We start from the raw sequence: 16,953 nt of genomic DNA on the forward strand, positions 1-16,953 counted from the left end.
AACATGTTTAATTGATCTAATTTATGTCATAATGTTGTATTTCTGATTTTTGTCTCTGAGATCATCCCCACCCACTTTCTATTCTTTGGTTGTGGTTCAAAGGAAAACATTCTCCAATGCAATTTGTTTTCAGTAGGTCATATTTCTGTAAGCATCCCACTTCTAGCTCCCACAGTTACACAATCTATTAGAGCATAAACATGGAACTGCACGCATTTACTTTGAGGTGCTTATTGTGAGACAAAGATTGATGAAATGAGAAGCACAATGACTTGTTGCAAAAGGGGTTTTTAATTTTTTCTCCATCTTAAAATGTAAGTAAAAGATGCTAGTTTCATAGCTGGTTACCATTCTGGAACCTATTTAAGAAAAAGTTGGCCTGTTTTGTTACTGTTCTGCTTGGAATTTGTTTCTTCAACTAAGAAAATATTTTTGATGTATGTATATACGCATTTTGATGGACGCTGTAATTTTTGTTTAACAATATCTTTATTTTTATCAGTTCTATCAATACTACCCAATTTTAAACTATGTGGTTAAAAAAAATTACATTTATTCGTTTGATAAATTTTAAACTCATTAAACGTCACTTTAATTGGGGAAGAAATGATACTCAGCCAACTTTAAAATAAGATTTTTCATACCAGCCATGTAGTTAAGTTCCCTAAGACTGCGTTAGTCAAATGAATTTATCTTTTAAAATCAGAATTTGAACTCATGTCGTGTGTTATCAGTCGCTGTGAGAACTCTACTTTTACTGTATCTGATGCAAACTTTGGTCTAACACAGGAGAGATAAGTTTCTGTTTAAGAAATGTGTTTACTTTCTCCGTTTTCTCTGCATTTGCATTTTTTATCCAACTCAACTAAAACTGTTTTGGAAAAAGTGTTAGTCTTTCTTTGATTATCTGTTCACTTGCATGTTATACAAATGCTTTGCAAATACAGTGATATGTTAGCAGCACATAGTTGTTGAGATGCTTACACTGGAAAAGGGGAAGTATTCTTTGTAGGTGTTGTAAAATGGGAGTTATGAGTTTGAATTTCAAAGCCATATTTGTGAAATCCTTTACCTGTAGCTATTGTGTTTTCATTGAATGTTTGTAAGTTGGACCCATTGCTCTACAATTACACCATCACAAAGAGAGTATCAGTTTCAGATGCTGATATGACATGTCCTTTGTTTCATATGCACTTAGACATTCAGACTCTATCTAAGTGCACCTGTGAACAGAGCTGGAAAGTGGTCAGAAAAAGGAAAAAGAGTAGCTTTAACAACCTTCTGTTTGTTCTCACTGTTTTTGATTTGCTATTAAGGGATCTTGAAAAGAGTGTCTTTTGGCCCAACACATGTAAGAACTTTACACAACATTTGAACACTAAGCACAAAGATTTGATATTTGAAGATTTTATTTCCTTCCTCTTAGATTCTAAATTTAACACATAGACAGAATACACCTAAGCTGATTTTGCTTTCTTGTATATAATGGCAGATTTTAGACAAAAAAAACTCGTGCCCTGTCTTTTCCCAGTTGTAAATGTTCTAGAATAACCATCTTTAAATCAGGATTGGAGTGTGTGAAACGCATTGAACAAATAGAGGAGTGAGTACCAAACATTATTATAGTACTCAAGACATACCGTAATTTAATCCCTGTAGAGTTTTGCTTATTATGTGATATACCAGGATGGCATGTGTCCCACACTGAAAATTAATTTAGTAAATAAAACCAAAGCTTCAGTAGGTACATTTGATATAAAAACATGTTTCATAGATAACTTATTAAAAAGTCAAGCCCCTCTGCTTTCTCTCTGCTGTTCTGCAGCCATCTGCAGAAATACAGGGCTTGGTCAGAAACAATCAGTCAGAAGGAGAAGGGTCTCAGTTCTGTGTACATGCTGCTCACATGCTTCTCACATGCATCTTATACACCTCCTTGCTCTCTTGTTTGCTACAGATCCTACCCTTCAACAGAGCCTGCTAAGAATGTTCAGGCTTGTTAGCATGGCCTCCGATGACGGCAGATACATGTTTATCCTATAACAAACTGTAAGTTGTTTATCCGCCATTTGCACTGCTGGCGTGCGCACACGCCAGTGCTGAAACCTTCCTCCTAGCTCTTATTGATTATTTTTTGACGAAAAACAATTTATTTTGCAAGTGGCAGTAGAACTAGGCTGACCATTGCCTCCTTGCGCAATTCCAAGCGAAAATATTTTTTGCTTCCAGCACACTCCAGCCTTTTGTCCTCTTGACTCGGATTGTCTCCGGTCGACCGGGCCAATCAGCAAACAGTTTTAAAATTGTAGTCAGCCTGAAGTTTTAGCAGTGGCAGTGGTGGAAGTGAAGGAAGCCATTCAGTCAGTGTTGGTCACGCTTCCAAATATTGAATTAACATTAACAGTCTTCTTGTTCGGATCGGTTCTTCTCTCTTCACAGTGGAGAATGGTTGTTTACAGTGCAGGCTGTGAGCCCAGACCCTGTGTACAAAGCAAATAGCGTAGGACAAGAGGCTGGTTTTTACCAGGCCGCAGTAGAACCATAGGGAGATGGCAGAGGAGTTAACTTTTTCACAGTTTCTGTCTCATGTTATGCTGTCACATCATTGTGACAGTTTTAAGAAATATGCAAAAAACGTATTTTTGTGACAGTTACCTACTAAAGCTTTAATGCAAAGGTCACCCAATTCTTTTTCTTTCTTGCTCAGTTTATTTGATTGGACTCCATAGATAGCTTTAGGCATGATGTATATCTGTGAAGCTGTTACATGTCCAATTTTAGGTGTTTCAGAACTAGTCATTATAACACACTGCAGGGCTTCAAACTGGTTCCATGTTGCCTGGATGAAGTAGATGCTATTTTATCAGATGGTTGAACTTATCAGTGACTAGCTAAACTTTATAAGAGCTACTGAATTATGCCACTTACTAGTTATAATAATGTCATTACTGTCCAGTTGTAAAATCTGCTGATGAAAAGCATCGTCAGCAGGTGTGTGGACATACGATAGAAGGTTATGTGGGATAGCATACAACTATGCAACAGTAAGAGGTGATGAGTGTGTAAATCTTTTTGTATGAGATTTATGAAGTTATTATTTGATTCACATAGATATATATATATACAAAAATGGACTTTTCTGTGTTGGGTTTCAAGGGTAGACTAGGGATGTAAGTGTGAGCACTTAAAATGATTAGGAGTTACCCTCTAAATGGGGTCAAGAGAGCTGTCTGGCATCATCCCATTTGCTTTATGCCATCAGTGTACTTTAAATAGGGCTTGCTTGGTATTTACTACTTCAATTTGAGTAAAAGTTGTGAGTGCTAAATCTCTTGTCTAAAATTTAACAAAAAGAATGGTTGCAGGTGTTTGGCACATCATGCCGCAGTAGTTATTATGCTTCATGGGAAAAAAAGTATATATTCACCCTTTGATCTCACTTCATATGTTTTGAGAGGTGACCTTTAACCTGTCAGTGAGGGGACAGGTTAAGGGTCCCCTCACTGACAAGTCAAAGGTCACCTGTCAAAATGTATGAAGTTTGATTGAAAAGTATATACCTTTTTCATTGCACTACCTTAGCTTGTAGCAATATTGTTAACTAATTGGTCATCTGTTGTGATTGTTTAAACACAATTTCTTGTTTTTAAGTTACGTCAGATTCATGTAAATATATACCAGCCTCTTTGCAGTTTTTTTTTAACACAAATAGAAAAGCAGTCAATCACCTGGCATTCAGTGTATTTAGGCATTTCTATGTGTTGAAGACGACTTGCTGAAGTTCAAACTAATCACCAAAATCAGGAAGAAAGGGAAATTAAGTAGCCTTGATAGTGACATAGGTCTTATGTCTTACGTCCTATGAATAACATCAATTAGGGTTTCTGTTAAATAATCAGGATAGGGATTTCTAAATGTTTACTCATGTAGAAAATAGTTCCTTAGTTAGCTGTGTCTGCTGATAGATCCAGAATTATCCATACACCTGGATTTGGATATAAAGTTATATTTTAATTCAACCAACACATTTCTTCTAAATTAAGCCGACTAGCTCAGTTGTAGCAAGGTTCTTTCATGTATTCCTCTCTTCTATAATGGTTTTCTTACTCATTTGTCACTGCTTGATGGGTTGAAGCGGGCTTCATTTTGGTAATATAAACTCTCAATAGGTGCGTGAGCTTATCGTAATGATGTTTCAATAGAATTTAGATAAGAGCAGTAATTCCAGCCTCTTAAACTAAGCAATACTGATCTGGTGTCATAAACTATGGTCTTCTGTTGCAGACAGACGCACAGCCTCAAGTGATCAGCCAAGGCGTCAGCTGCTTCCAGAGAAAGATTAACCCTGGCTCTTTTCCCGGTATCTATAATCCTGATTCCAGTAGAAGCCCTGATTCCAATCACAGCCTCACATTCAATGCAATAACCACAAGTGAAGATGAGTGGCCAAAGAATGGAACAAAGCTGAAGCAAAAACAAATGAAAGTTTTTCATAATTGCAGCCAGGTATGTGCTGCAATTATCCTGCTTTAAACTATAATATATAAGTAAATAGAGGACAACTTTATGCTCACTTCAATTTCAACATTATGAATCATAACTATGTGTACACGGCACATTCTGTTTATGACATTTAGATTTCTCTAAAAATAAATATTTGAGAAAGTTTTACTTGGTATTGTTTCATTATCATACGTCAATTCTTTCATTTTAAATTACACTGTTTAAAACTATTCACTATTTCAGCAGTCTTGCTTTATTTCACTTATTGATATTTTGTTCCAGCAAAATATGAAGCCTCTATCCATGATTGGATACAGCATAACAAATAAATTTGCCAGTGGGTAAAATTACACTCCATTTGCAGTTTACATGATGTGACAATTCACTAAAAAGATATCCAACAAGCGTCTACGTGGTGTGAGTTCTACCTCTGCACCATGTGAGTCAATTGAAGGAACTTCAAACAAACCCTAATTGACGCCAAATCCACAAGCTGTATCTAAAGGCAAACTTGTGAACTGCATGTACCTTTGGACTGAAAGGAGCCCTCCAGCAGCGTGGGTCTGGCAGGAACAGTTAGATTGACATTTCATACTCTTTACACCACAGAGTGCAGTTGACCCCATTCTGACAGTAGTCTTTTCAAACAACTGAGGTCACAAGGTAGAGAAAAAAATTTGCTCCATGTCCAGCTGGTGTACATCTTGCAAATTTGTATTTAGTTACAAGTTTAAAAACAAACAAGATAAAATAATTTGCATGTGCTCGACAACAGAGCTTGCATTAAAGTTTGGATTATGCAGCTATTAATATGATTGATAATTTATTATTAATAAAATTATTAACAGAGTTGAAGTTTCTTTTGGAAAGAGTTGGGGCTCCACCAAAGTATCCAGAATAGTCAGTCAACCATCTTTGGTTTCTCATGAAATGAAAATCTCAACGCTACAGGAAAGAGGACACACTTCACACATAATACTGGAATAATCACAAACACTTTTTTTTAATAAAGTTTGAGAATTTATTAACTAAATAGCTCAACCTTACAGTCAAAATATTCAGCCAGCAAGCTTCTATGCCAAACTACATAATAATAAAAAAGAAAAATCAGCAGAAGTAATTATGTAATAATACATTAGAAAAACAAAAATGCATAAATCTCAGAGATGTGAATATATCTATACCAGAACATGCAATACTGGAGGGGGAGTTTTCCTTGTTACCCGAAGCTACTAAGGCACCAGCTACCAGGGAACCAGCTAGCTTAGCTAGGCTTCATAACTTAACTATAGCTTAGCTAGCTTAGCTATGAAACTAAGCTAACTAGCCAGTCAGCCAGTGGCTAGTTAGGTAGATAGTGTGACCATGTGGGAAACTGATGCCAAATAAGAACAAAGGAACAATGACTAAAACTAGCTTTAGAACCCAGAAAAAGCAGAAAATGAGCTTTAGTGGTTCCTCAAGATTTACACTCGCTACACATCAGTCTTCCAAGAATTGGAACTGAAAGATAAAAAGAAAAAGGAACTGAAACATTTAGTATACATTGTACTGACAAAAGAATCTGTATTCATTACATCAGAAGAGCAGATTTGGAGGTGCAGATCATTAGTAGTGGCCACCTTTAGTAATGAGAATATGTATGGGAACTTACATCACATTTTGACCATCACATAAAAGCTCATGGGATATTCTTTATGTTCTAGGTGCTGGTTGTAAAACATGGACAGGAGAAAGCAGTGGGAGTAATTGAAGATGATAAAAGTGAATTGGCCAACTCCATTTTTACAGGGCAGTATAGTGAGGAGGAGTCTGCAAGATCTTTTCAGGAGGCTCTGATACAGTGGAGGAATGAAAGGAGTGAAGGAAAAGAAAACCTTGATACAACCGATGTACTGGAGACACCCACGACAGCAGGTGAAATATATAGAAATGGTTGGTAGGCATACATACTCATTATTTTTTAAAATGGACAAATGAATTGTTGAGGGTAGCAATTGTAGCAGTTCTGAATACAAAGTGGGGTTTTTTTGTTTGATATGACTGCACGTTCAGCATTCAGGCTATATTATTTCTAGAACTTAGGCTGCCTCAAATGTGCAAATACTTCTTTGAAAAAACGATTTTGATTTTGGTGCACCGTAAAATTCTTCAAAACTTGTATACAAAGAAACCTCATTTTTTACGTGAAAAATGACATCAAAAGAAACCTCTCTCTCTTTTATGTCATGACTTTCTGTGTCGTAACTCATAGAACCAACGACAGAAAATTATTTATTGCATATCAAAAGTCAACAAGTAAAGTGAGAAATTAAAAAAAAATCTTCACTTTGTTTGAAGTGTCAAGAAGACAAATACAAATCCAGCTAAAAACAAAACATTTCACTTTTAAAATGTGACCTCACCACATACCGAATAAGTGTGCTGAAATTAAGTGTTCTTTTTTCTAAATTTATTGTTGTAAGATTTTGCTTGTATCTTACAGATACTACATTTATTTTAAGGCTTTTTACATATCTTAGTAGGTGTGTCAATAAATTAAATTTGTGTGGAAGAAGCAGTATATCAAACGGTTCTGAAGGTTACTCATTACATGTTCTGTAGTTCACCTACATCCAAACTCAGCTAAAGTATTTGAACTGTGTTACCAAAATGAATTTTCTATCTCCTCTTAAGGCTCGGGGACATGGCATCCATTATTTAAAAAAAATGCATTTCATATTTTGATTCAGCTGGCCACAGGGCAGTTTTCCACTTTGCCTCAGTCCGTCTTTAATGAGTTCAGTCCCAGAGGCTACAATGTTTCCTGATATTTTCTGATAAAATTTGAATGAGTAGGTATGCTTGGTGTGTATCTTTCGAGGAATGCTGAACTTTTTGCTTTTATAATTGAAGAGTTTGTGTTGAATGGTTTTTATTCTCGTTTCTGAACTGATGCAGAAATTTCCTCCTCAGAACAATTTGTTTTTAATTCTGAATAAACTGACCTTTTCAAATGGAGGCACATCAAAAAATGTGAAAAAAGGTTGTTGCACACTTGCTTTTTTATACATTCCACATTATTTATTAATGTGTTGGTCCCCAGGCCATATGAATGCTCTTAAAAATGCTCTGGTCTGAAACGTCAACAAGTAAAATGGAATTTAAATGAAGATCAACTGTGCACAACAATTTTGAAAAAGCGAGTGTTAATGCTGTAACAATTGCAATATATTGACAATTAAATACATACAATGTATATAAAAATGTTTTTTTTATCATCCAGCTATCGGAGCCATTTCTCTCTCCTTATCTCATTTTCTTTTCCTGCTTTCTTTCTGTTCGTAGTCTGATCAGTTAATTAAGTAAAAACTTCACTATTATTTGAAGATCCAGGGCTGAATATGGTGCTAGTCGAGTATAGCTGTTGCATCATGTCGTAATAAACATGGGATTATAAGGACAGGGATGCACAAAATGCACAAAAAAAGCAGCACTGCCTTTCCTGAGACTATGGATAAAACTATGTTAGCTAATTTTTGTGACTTTTCATCAAAACTGTATCTACATTTGTTTAAATTCATATTGTGTGTTTAAGGTTCAAATAAGGTGTGTTTTTAGCACAATTTATATTCTGGGTTATTGTTTGTGTGTGCATCTGACCAGATGTTTGTGTTCATCCTATTTTTTCTGCTCTACTGCTTGGACGAACTCAGGTTCTGTCTATTCATTCTGCTCTGCAAATTGCGGCTAGTCCCTCTGGCGCTAATCATTTCTGCAAGGCCAATGGACCCAAGCCCCAATTTAAAGCTGACACTGTGTGAACTCCCAATGCGAAACAATCACCAAATTTCCTTTACTTCTGTATTTTCTTTTCTCATGTGTGATCACTATGTTTCTGTGTTATTGTTTGAAACTTTATTCTTGCTCTGATATGGTTAGCTTTTGTCTTTCATTGCTTTGGCACTTTTGGCTTGTTTTGGGTGTGTTTTCAGTATTTTTTTATAGAAAGGTGTGTTCAAAAGGCTGCTCAAAATACTATCCTGCCTTATTCTCTGATTTTGATTCACTTTTCTGTTACTTTATGCTGTGTATTTTTTCTCTTATTTCATTGTATTATGCCATGTCCCCCATCCCATATTTTCCCAGTATTGGTGTCAGCCATGTCGACCCAGACTGACATCCCTCCAGGCAGAGAAGCTGATGGACTAAAAAGAGAAGGAGCAGAAGGGAAGCTAAATGTGAAGTTTTCTGATAACAGCCTTACCTACATGGATAGGTTGCTTCTCAAGAAGCACCGCAGGTACAAATAACAATACAAATGCAAATCACAACAACTGTTTTTAAATAGGTCCTAACGATCCAAAATATTCTATAATCATAATGTTCAAACTGTAATACAAATACCACTGTATTTAGTGGTACCACAATTTGGCAAGCTAAATGCTAGTTAACTAACTTTGATAAAAGTAAGTTTTTCAAGGATGTTGATCTTTGATGCTTTAGGGAGTTTTCAAATAAGAAGTACAATGTAAACTGTTTTTAGAACTCTGTATCAGAAGCAGCCACCTTTGTGTCTTCTTCTTTTAAGTCAGATAAGCTGTGTGCTTTCAAAGCCATATCCAAGTTCTAAGTTTCAGAACTTAGATATGGCGTTTAGCAACCAGTAGGATTTAATTTATATAGTCAATGATCAGGCTATTACTAGAAATGCACATGCTGTGTATTTCCCATCGAACGTTATATGGTATTTTGTATTTAAAAGAGTTAAAGAGGGAGTATTATGTAGAATAACATTTTTTTAGCATCATGGCATAGTGACAACTTGTTAAGGTCAGTACAGCAGTAGTTAACATAATATAACACATATGCAACTTTCAGGAACACACACATTCTCTTTCCTTCTATGTAAATTAATCATACAACTCCTTATATGCACCAAAACACATACTTACTGTATGCAAACATTTTTACTGTTAGATCTTTTGTTGCCATAGCATATGTCTCACCTGCATCTCCATAGTCAGCCCTTATAAGGCACTACTGAACAAAGCAATTTCTTTGTACTTATTGTGCAGTTCATTGCCTGCAGGTTGGGCTTTTGCAGGTCCAGTTATTATAACCTTTATTTAAGCAGTTTTTTTTGGCCTTAGTAGTCAGCTTGAGAGCAGGTCAGCAGGAAAGAGAGCTGAGTGGAGTTTTGGGCATTCTCTCTGCTGGAGCAGGAATGCTCTACATCCCAAACTGTAGCAGCCTTTAACTGTGGAATAGACCAGAGAGCCAATCTGGAGTGCAATAACCCTGAAGCAGTGGTGGTAGCAGAGCTTAATGGAGAGACAGAGAGTCTTACCGGCTGGAGGGAAGAAAGAAGGAGAGGTTGAATTTTAACAAGCTTTAATAATAATGGGAAAAGGAGGGGGTAGAGAGCAGGAGAGAGCTTTAAAGAATCAGCTAAAAGTGCTCAGCTATATTAGAGTCGTAAAGTCTATCACCCTAGTAGATTTGTGCGCGGCCTGCAGGTTATAGAAAGCAAGCTTTTGACCGCGCTGACTGAGCTATGTTGCAGGGGTAAGTGAGTGCTCATCCCTCCTCTGAGAACCAGACTTTTAACAGGTCCTGAAAACTAAACTATAATAAACCCACATGGTGATAGTCCTCTACTAGACAGGTCCACTTCTAGAAAGCAATTTTAGGATGAGGTTTAACAAATATTAGAGAAAATATTTGATTAACATTCCTTTATCTCTGACTATAGAGCATGAAAAAAGCAAATGTGTGATATCTGTGTTAGCTTGAAATATTGTTCATGACTTTTACCAATGATGTTTACAAGCATCTGAAACAACACATGCTAAAACACAAAGTTAATCTGACATTAAATAATACAGGCCCATGATATGTCTAAAAAACTGTTGGTGTTTTTTGTAGCAATTTGTAGCTCATTTGCTACTGCACTTTTTTTTTTTACATGCAAGTATTATTTTCCAAAATCTCAGAGATGTTTTGCCTTAAGACAATTCTTCATCATGCACCATATTTACACTTTTTTGCAACCTTTTTCCAGGAATAGTAAGACATCTATTCAACTACCTACAATATGCCTAGGTCAAAAATCAAATATGCTTTCTACAGATGGGCAATCTGGTGTCAAAAAATAATTATTTATAGTAATATAACAAACAAGTACCAGGAAGGATACAAACAAAACAAAAAAACATTAATTAACAAGATGTTGGTAGCACTGGTATCATTAATTTTAATAAATTAGGGTCAGCCATTTTTCTCTTTTTACATACATTTTTTTTAATTAAATGCATTGAATACGCAGATAGTCATTTTTGGTAAGAAGAAAGCACACATTTAAAATAAATGGGTTCATGTATTTTGAGTATGTAGGATTTTTAATTGTACTGCTTAATTTTCATATATAGTATCATTCACAGATAATAATAAAATGCTAAAGAATAAAACTAAATTGTTGTAGTTGTTCTAGCACAACTGTTTGTGTTTCTTCATTTCCTGCTTTGTTTGTCTTTTAAAGGTGGATCAAGTTTTTGTTGTTAACCTTTTAGATATTTATATATTTTTTTACACATTATAACAAAGGGCTCTTTGCACGTCAGCTTCTGTGTTCGGGGAAAAGCGGCTTGGTCGCTTCCAGTCTCTTGAAAGTGGCAATTGGTGCTTGCAGTGCTTGGCCAAGGTAACAATTAATGATGTACATGAATCCGAAGCCCCACCAAGTAAGCTGGAGAAAGGTTTTAAGATGTACGCCTCGTTATACATTCACAGATACGAAGCTGCCTTTTACTTTCTTTAAACTTTGATGCTAACATTAACTTTAGCTTATGCTAGTAGGCAATATCCTCGGACATTTTTCTTATAAAAATGTGCTATTTAAATATCTAAACACTTTAATCCATTCTAAAGGACAATGGTTTTACCTTATTTTCAAGTATATTTTGTGTTTATGTTGTTGTTAGTGTCAAACAGACACCAAGTAACGGGGGAGATTACGGTTTGGGCTTTTTGCTTTCGATGCATGAGGAAGCACAACAAGCCCCACAGCTTAAAAGTAGGGCAGCAATGGTGTCAGAGTTCGAGTTCAGCTGACTGTTCAGGTTCAAAGTTGTTGCTTTTAGAAAAATGTGGCCATGTTCTTTAAGGTCTCCGTGTTATTTCACTTTATTAGTTTTGCATGTTTCTTGTGAAGAGCTTAAATAGGACTGTATTTACAGCAGTGTGTACAGGCGGATCAGTTGCTTGGCGATCTGGCTTTAGTCTGATCACTTGTTCCCATACACTTGGTCTTTCCGGCTGAATACAGAAGTGATTCCATGAAAATAACACAGGGACGGCTCCTTTATTTACCATCCATCTCCCTCGGTAGTTTTAGGCTGAAGAAGCTGATCCAGAGTGAAGTGAAGGCTGCGAACTTTGCTGGTCGGCATTAGCTTTAACTTGTAACGACGAATATTTACAAGCCACCGTCTTCTTAATTCAAGATTGCTTGGAAATCCATGAAAACGTAAAAGCCCATTATCTTTAGAAAAATAACCATGTTCATTGTATTGCTTTATTTGGTTCTGATTTGTCCTTTCTAGCTGTCATGGTAACTCAAAGCAGAAGCAAGAATGTGGCAGATGTGAGGTCAGCGTCTTACGTGCAAAGAGCCTACAACAGTTTGTTGGTAGTCTATATTGATTTGTGTTTATGTTCCTAAAGACTTTTCCAGAGGTGAACTTCTTTCTTTAACCCACACCAAATTTATGTGAGCTTACCAGGACCAAGAAATGTTGGTGACGTTGGACAGGGAATCTTGAGCAAATTAAGCTTTTTTACTTGGTGCACTGCAATATGGCTTTCAATAAATTATGAGGGACAGTTGTCAAATACTGTGTTGTGATTGTTTTCAGTTGTTGAGGCTTGTATTATTGTCTCCAACTGGACTGAAATATAATTTTTTTCTTGCTGTGTGAATTATTTTTTTTTGTGACGTCATAATATTGAGATCCACTACCACAGATGGTATGATACAGTGGGTACGGAAACACATCACTCTTTGTTTCATAGCAGTTGTATGCTACAATTGAAAAAATAATAGTAACTATATGAAGTCTCATTAATGTACATTCAGGGTTCTATCTTGAAAGAAACCCCCCCAGAAATGTAGAAATCTTTTTACATTTCTGAATACTTTCCGCTGCATGTCAACACCCAGAACTCTATACCAGGATATGAATACTGTCTGTTTGTCCATCTTTCCATCCAGCCATTCATCCAAAGGCAGATAGTTTGAGGGAAATAACAAAAGTACATATTATCTGCTTACATTTATTGTTATGTTTTAATTCAAAGTTGACTTTCTGTTTTCAGAACACCAGTTGAAAGTCCTCCGTCACTGGCATTTGGCATGGGTTTAAAACCACCACCTACCACAGACACAGAGGAAGAGATGGCCACCATCCTAACTGGTAACACAAGCACATCCACACATCTATCCTTCTCTGTGTGATATACATCTTTTGACACAGAAAATTAGACTGATACCGTGAGATCTTGATACTTTTGCTGTACATCTAACCTTTCTGATACACACATTTTCAGAACAGGCTCTCAAATTAACCTAACGTCTCTTCAGAAAAGTAGATCCACAGATGACTTACCCAAGCACACATCCACACATATCACATTCAGATATACAAACACACAATTGGAAAATCTCTTTCTCTCAGCGGGTCAGACATATCGGTCGTTGGCCATTCATCCATAGCATTGTGACAGGTAATCACTGGCTGTGATTGTACAGGTAGAGTGCTGTTATAGATGGCTCAAGTTTGACAGAGTAAGGGATGGGGCATTCAAGGGGAGGTAGGGTTCAGCCAGTCATCTGCAACTCACTGTCTGTAGCTTATCAGTCAATGAAGTGTTTTCATTTTTTAACTACAACCAAGGGTTAAAAGGAAATGGTAGACCAGCATTACAACCACCCCTCAATACCTTTCGATTCTAGGGCATTCAACTGCTTCTTGTTGCAATAAAGGGCCATCTCTTGTTAATTTTTTAAATGTTATAGGTCAGAAATACTTCCTAGATCACACTGTTTTCTATTAAATAGTCTAAACAAATTGGGAGTCATTTTAGATTGCGCTGACGTAAGGATAACATTAATTGGACTAATTTAGTTGAGGGTTGAATATAAAAATTAACTCCTGACCAATTTTAGGTCTGTGAGTTTCAGCTAGTGTAAGTATATTTCACACATCCAAATGGTGCTTTTGAGAAAGTTGGTTTTGTCCCGGTTCTCCATGTAACAAAAGCCCTCAGTCAAACTCCACCACAACACCTATTTGGTTAGCTTCAAAATTCCAGGAGATTGGCAGTTTCTGAAATACTCAGATAAGGCCGTCTGACACCAACAACTATGCCATATTCAAAATTCTGATGATGATGAACTTCAACAAGTTATCTTCACCACTCCTAAATGCTTATGTCCTTTTCTATTTGTTCGGCTAATTCAATATTTGTGTTAACAAGCACAAACAGGCGGATCTAACAAAGTGGTCTGTGAAAGTAAATTCCCCTAGTGAGGCTAAACACAAACATGTTAGCAGAAACTTTTTTTTGTTACTAGTGACCTTTGACAATAACTTGACAGAACGGAGGTGGGGAGAGGTGGAGGAAGACACGTGGCAAAGAAACTATGGACAGGGAGAGTGCCCGCTCTAACAACTGAGCCAGGCGACGCACAAACTTTGGTGCACTCACAAACTGCTGTCACTCCACCACGTTGGTCTGTCAGCATAAGAAAATGAAAATTTTAGATGAAGGGTTTCTTCCTACATGTAGGAAGTAAACAGCTTCTATTATTCATTGACATACTCATTTCTGCCCCTTTTATATTTAAAGATTGATGAGGGGGAGAGGCTCTGCAACCTGTTGTAATGAGCATGGATTAGAATAAAGGTTTGAAGCAGGTGGTAGGAATAGGTTATCAACCTCTGTACATCTCTACATTTCCAAAAGACACTTCTGTTTTTGTCTTATCTGCATAAAGTTACAAGAAAGAATAATCTATTATTTAATTCTCAGTCATGAAATCAAAGTTGTGGAGTGCACTTTTTTTAAAATAAGCTGCTGAAGAAATTTTGAGCACAGTAAACACTTGAATGTGGATGGTTCACCTACTTGGATAGCAGTTTAAAATCCCTAATTTAATGGTAAAATGTGACCCTTTTTGTGGTTATAACAGAAGATAGTTTCTATACCATTCTGTTACTTTTGATTATATTTTTTTTACAAAAATAAAAGATGTATGCTATGGAACAGTGGCAACCTACTTAGGACCATGTTAGGTTTCCACATTAGGAATGCAGACCATAAGACCAATGTCTTAGTTAATGCCATGATAAAATGAAACTTAACAGAACAGTGTGTAAAAAGTGTCTGTTGGAGCAATTTGTTGAGGTACATGATTCATTTTCAGCATTTCTAATTTTAAGAATATATTTTTAACTTGAATTGTGCCTGATGTATTATTAGAAAATACGTTTTAATTTGGTATGAACACTTTTTGGAGGCATTATACAGTATGTGCTGAATTTAGATTTAGTTTGCAAGAAGAATTCTTAACCAATGTTTATAATGGGAATGCCTACCTCATCATCAACAAGTAGGTCCAACCAGCGATGAGTGACTGCTCAGCAGCTTCTTAAGACTCCAACAGCTATTTTCGGGAATCAGTAATCAGTCAGACTCTTTCACAACGATCTTCTCTGTGAGGAGAGCACTCATATGAACACAGAAACTGAATCCTTCCGTACTGCCTATTTGATCATTTTGGATTTCTGAACATTTTTGTAAGCATTTAAACTTTATACTTGAAATCATTTCAACTTAATCCCACAAATTTTAAATTTTATTCTGCTAAATCACAAAGAATGCTACATAAATATGCCTCATATCTTATTTTCTCAAGTCTACTTTGTGTTTTTATATTTTTAGCTGAAGAGGAAGATTTTCGGGAGTACTGTTCATCACTGCTCAAAGTCCCTGTCAGCAAGGACAGCACTGAGTCACAAGTTTCCACACCTGAATTCTATCTTGAAATAGAAATCTTGGATGAGGTAAAAAAAAAAAGGACCACTTTTATCCAAGACCTTTTTTTTATAGTTAACATATCACATCAAGACACAAAAACTTACAAGTGTACTGAGAGGGTCACAATATGAACACGTTGCTTATTAACATTTATGTCTCACTCATCCTCATGTGTTTCTTTTTTCACCACAGGAATCCACAGATATGAAGATGGTGCCTTTGACTGGGCAAAAGTTAGATAGCAACACAGTGTAAGGCTTTGTTTAAAGCATTTCTTAGCATGGCTTATAATATAATAGCCAGGTTTAGATTATTTCTAATAAAATATGCACATGTTTTTACCAGCAGAGCAAAATCTGTTAATAACAAAAAGGGAGCAGACATGTAAAAGTTTAAAGAGCCACTCATGACAAATTCTTAGTTGCTGGTAAATAGATGTAGAGCAGATGTTCTCTTGATTGAAAGTATGCGTTGTTTCTTTCTTTAAGACAACAGAGGAAAAAGGATGATTATTGTCTGTTCACCCTCAGTACTGATGTGTACATCTAGATGAATAAGCTGCATTGTTTTTAAAGCTGGACTCAGTAGTTAAGTGAGTTGAGATTAATTGCTTTACTTTCAAGTCTTATTCCAATTGATTACATTGAAGAAAAAGGGGTTATAATGAATTAGAATGTATTTATTGTCCCATTTGGCCATCAACAGGCAGATGATTTGAGAAGGTGCTTTATTTTTCACTCAGAGTTTCAGCTGTTCAACTATCCCAAACAGCCTTGTTTGTTCACAGGAGTTCACAAGCTGTTTTCTCCTCTACCCATTCAACTCAACCGTCCACACCATCTGAAGCATCAGTTCAACAAAAAGCCAAGGAGCCACATTGCCTTCGTGATCAGATTTTAAAAAATGACTCAGTGAAAGGTAAGCTGTGTTTTACTATAAAACCGGAATAAGGCTTGAGATTAAGTCAATTCTAATATTTTTTTTTCTTGATGGCAGCAATGCTTCTAAATTAGTCTTTGAAGGGGACATATTATGTAAAATTCACTTTTTGCACATGTTTGTACCTCCATATGAGTCTCTACTTTCTTCTAAAACAGTCCAAGTGCATAAAAAACACCCACCCTTTCCTGGCAATAAGTTAATATTTTTTGGGTCAAAAACTCATAATTATTAAGTAACAATCAGCGGGCACTACCCTGTTTCCTAGCATCCCTAGCCAAGCCCACTCCTTCACTTTGCTCTAGCACTTTTAGTCAGCTGGTTTTACTGCTGTCCAATAGCTGCTGGAAAAGATAAGTGTTTTGTTTGTTGACTTACCATTCATAAACCGCCCCTGCATCCTTGGTGGTTGTGCAGGATGCTCCAATTCCT

General features: G+C 36.3%; 1 protein-coding gene across 2 annotated transcripts in view; it reads left to right on the forward strand.

Annotated features, from left to right (window-relative positions):
- Window positions 1-16,953, forward strand: part of zbbx (zinc finger, B-box domain containing) — a 52,099-nt gene that overhangs the window by 12,769 nt on the left and 22,377 nt on the right. For both annotated transcript variants that reach the window (XM_028044632.1, XM_028044631.1), the window contains exons 7-13: window positions 4,285-4,506; window positions 6,210-6,420; window positions 8,632-8,785; window positions 12,859-12,956; window positions 15,487-15,608; window positions 15,775-15,833; window positions 16,370-16,500. In XM_028044632.1, coding sequence (XP_027900433.1) covers window positions 4,285-4,506; window positions 6,210-6,420; window positions 8,632-8,785; window positions 12,859-12,956; window positions 15,487-15,608; window positions 15,775-15,833; window positions 16,370-16,500 — 997 coding nt within the window. The remainder of the gene's footprint in view (window positions 1-4,284; window positions 4,507-6,209; window positions 6,421-8,631; window positions 8,786-12,858; window positions 12,957-15,486; window positions 15,609-15,774; window positions 15,834-16,369; window positions 16,501-16,953) is intronic.

This window comes from Xiphophorus couchianus, chromosome 18 (assembly GCF_001444195.1).
Source record: "Xiphophorus couchianus chromosome 18, X_couchianus-1.0, whole genome shotgun sequence".
Taxonomy (NCBI): Eukaryota; Metazoa; Chordata; class Actinopteri; order Cyprinodontiformes; family Poeciliidae; genus Xiphophorus; species Xiphophorus couchianus.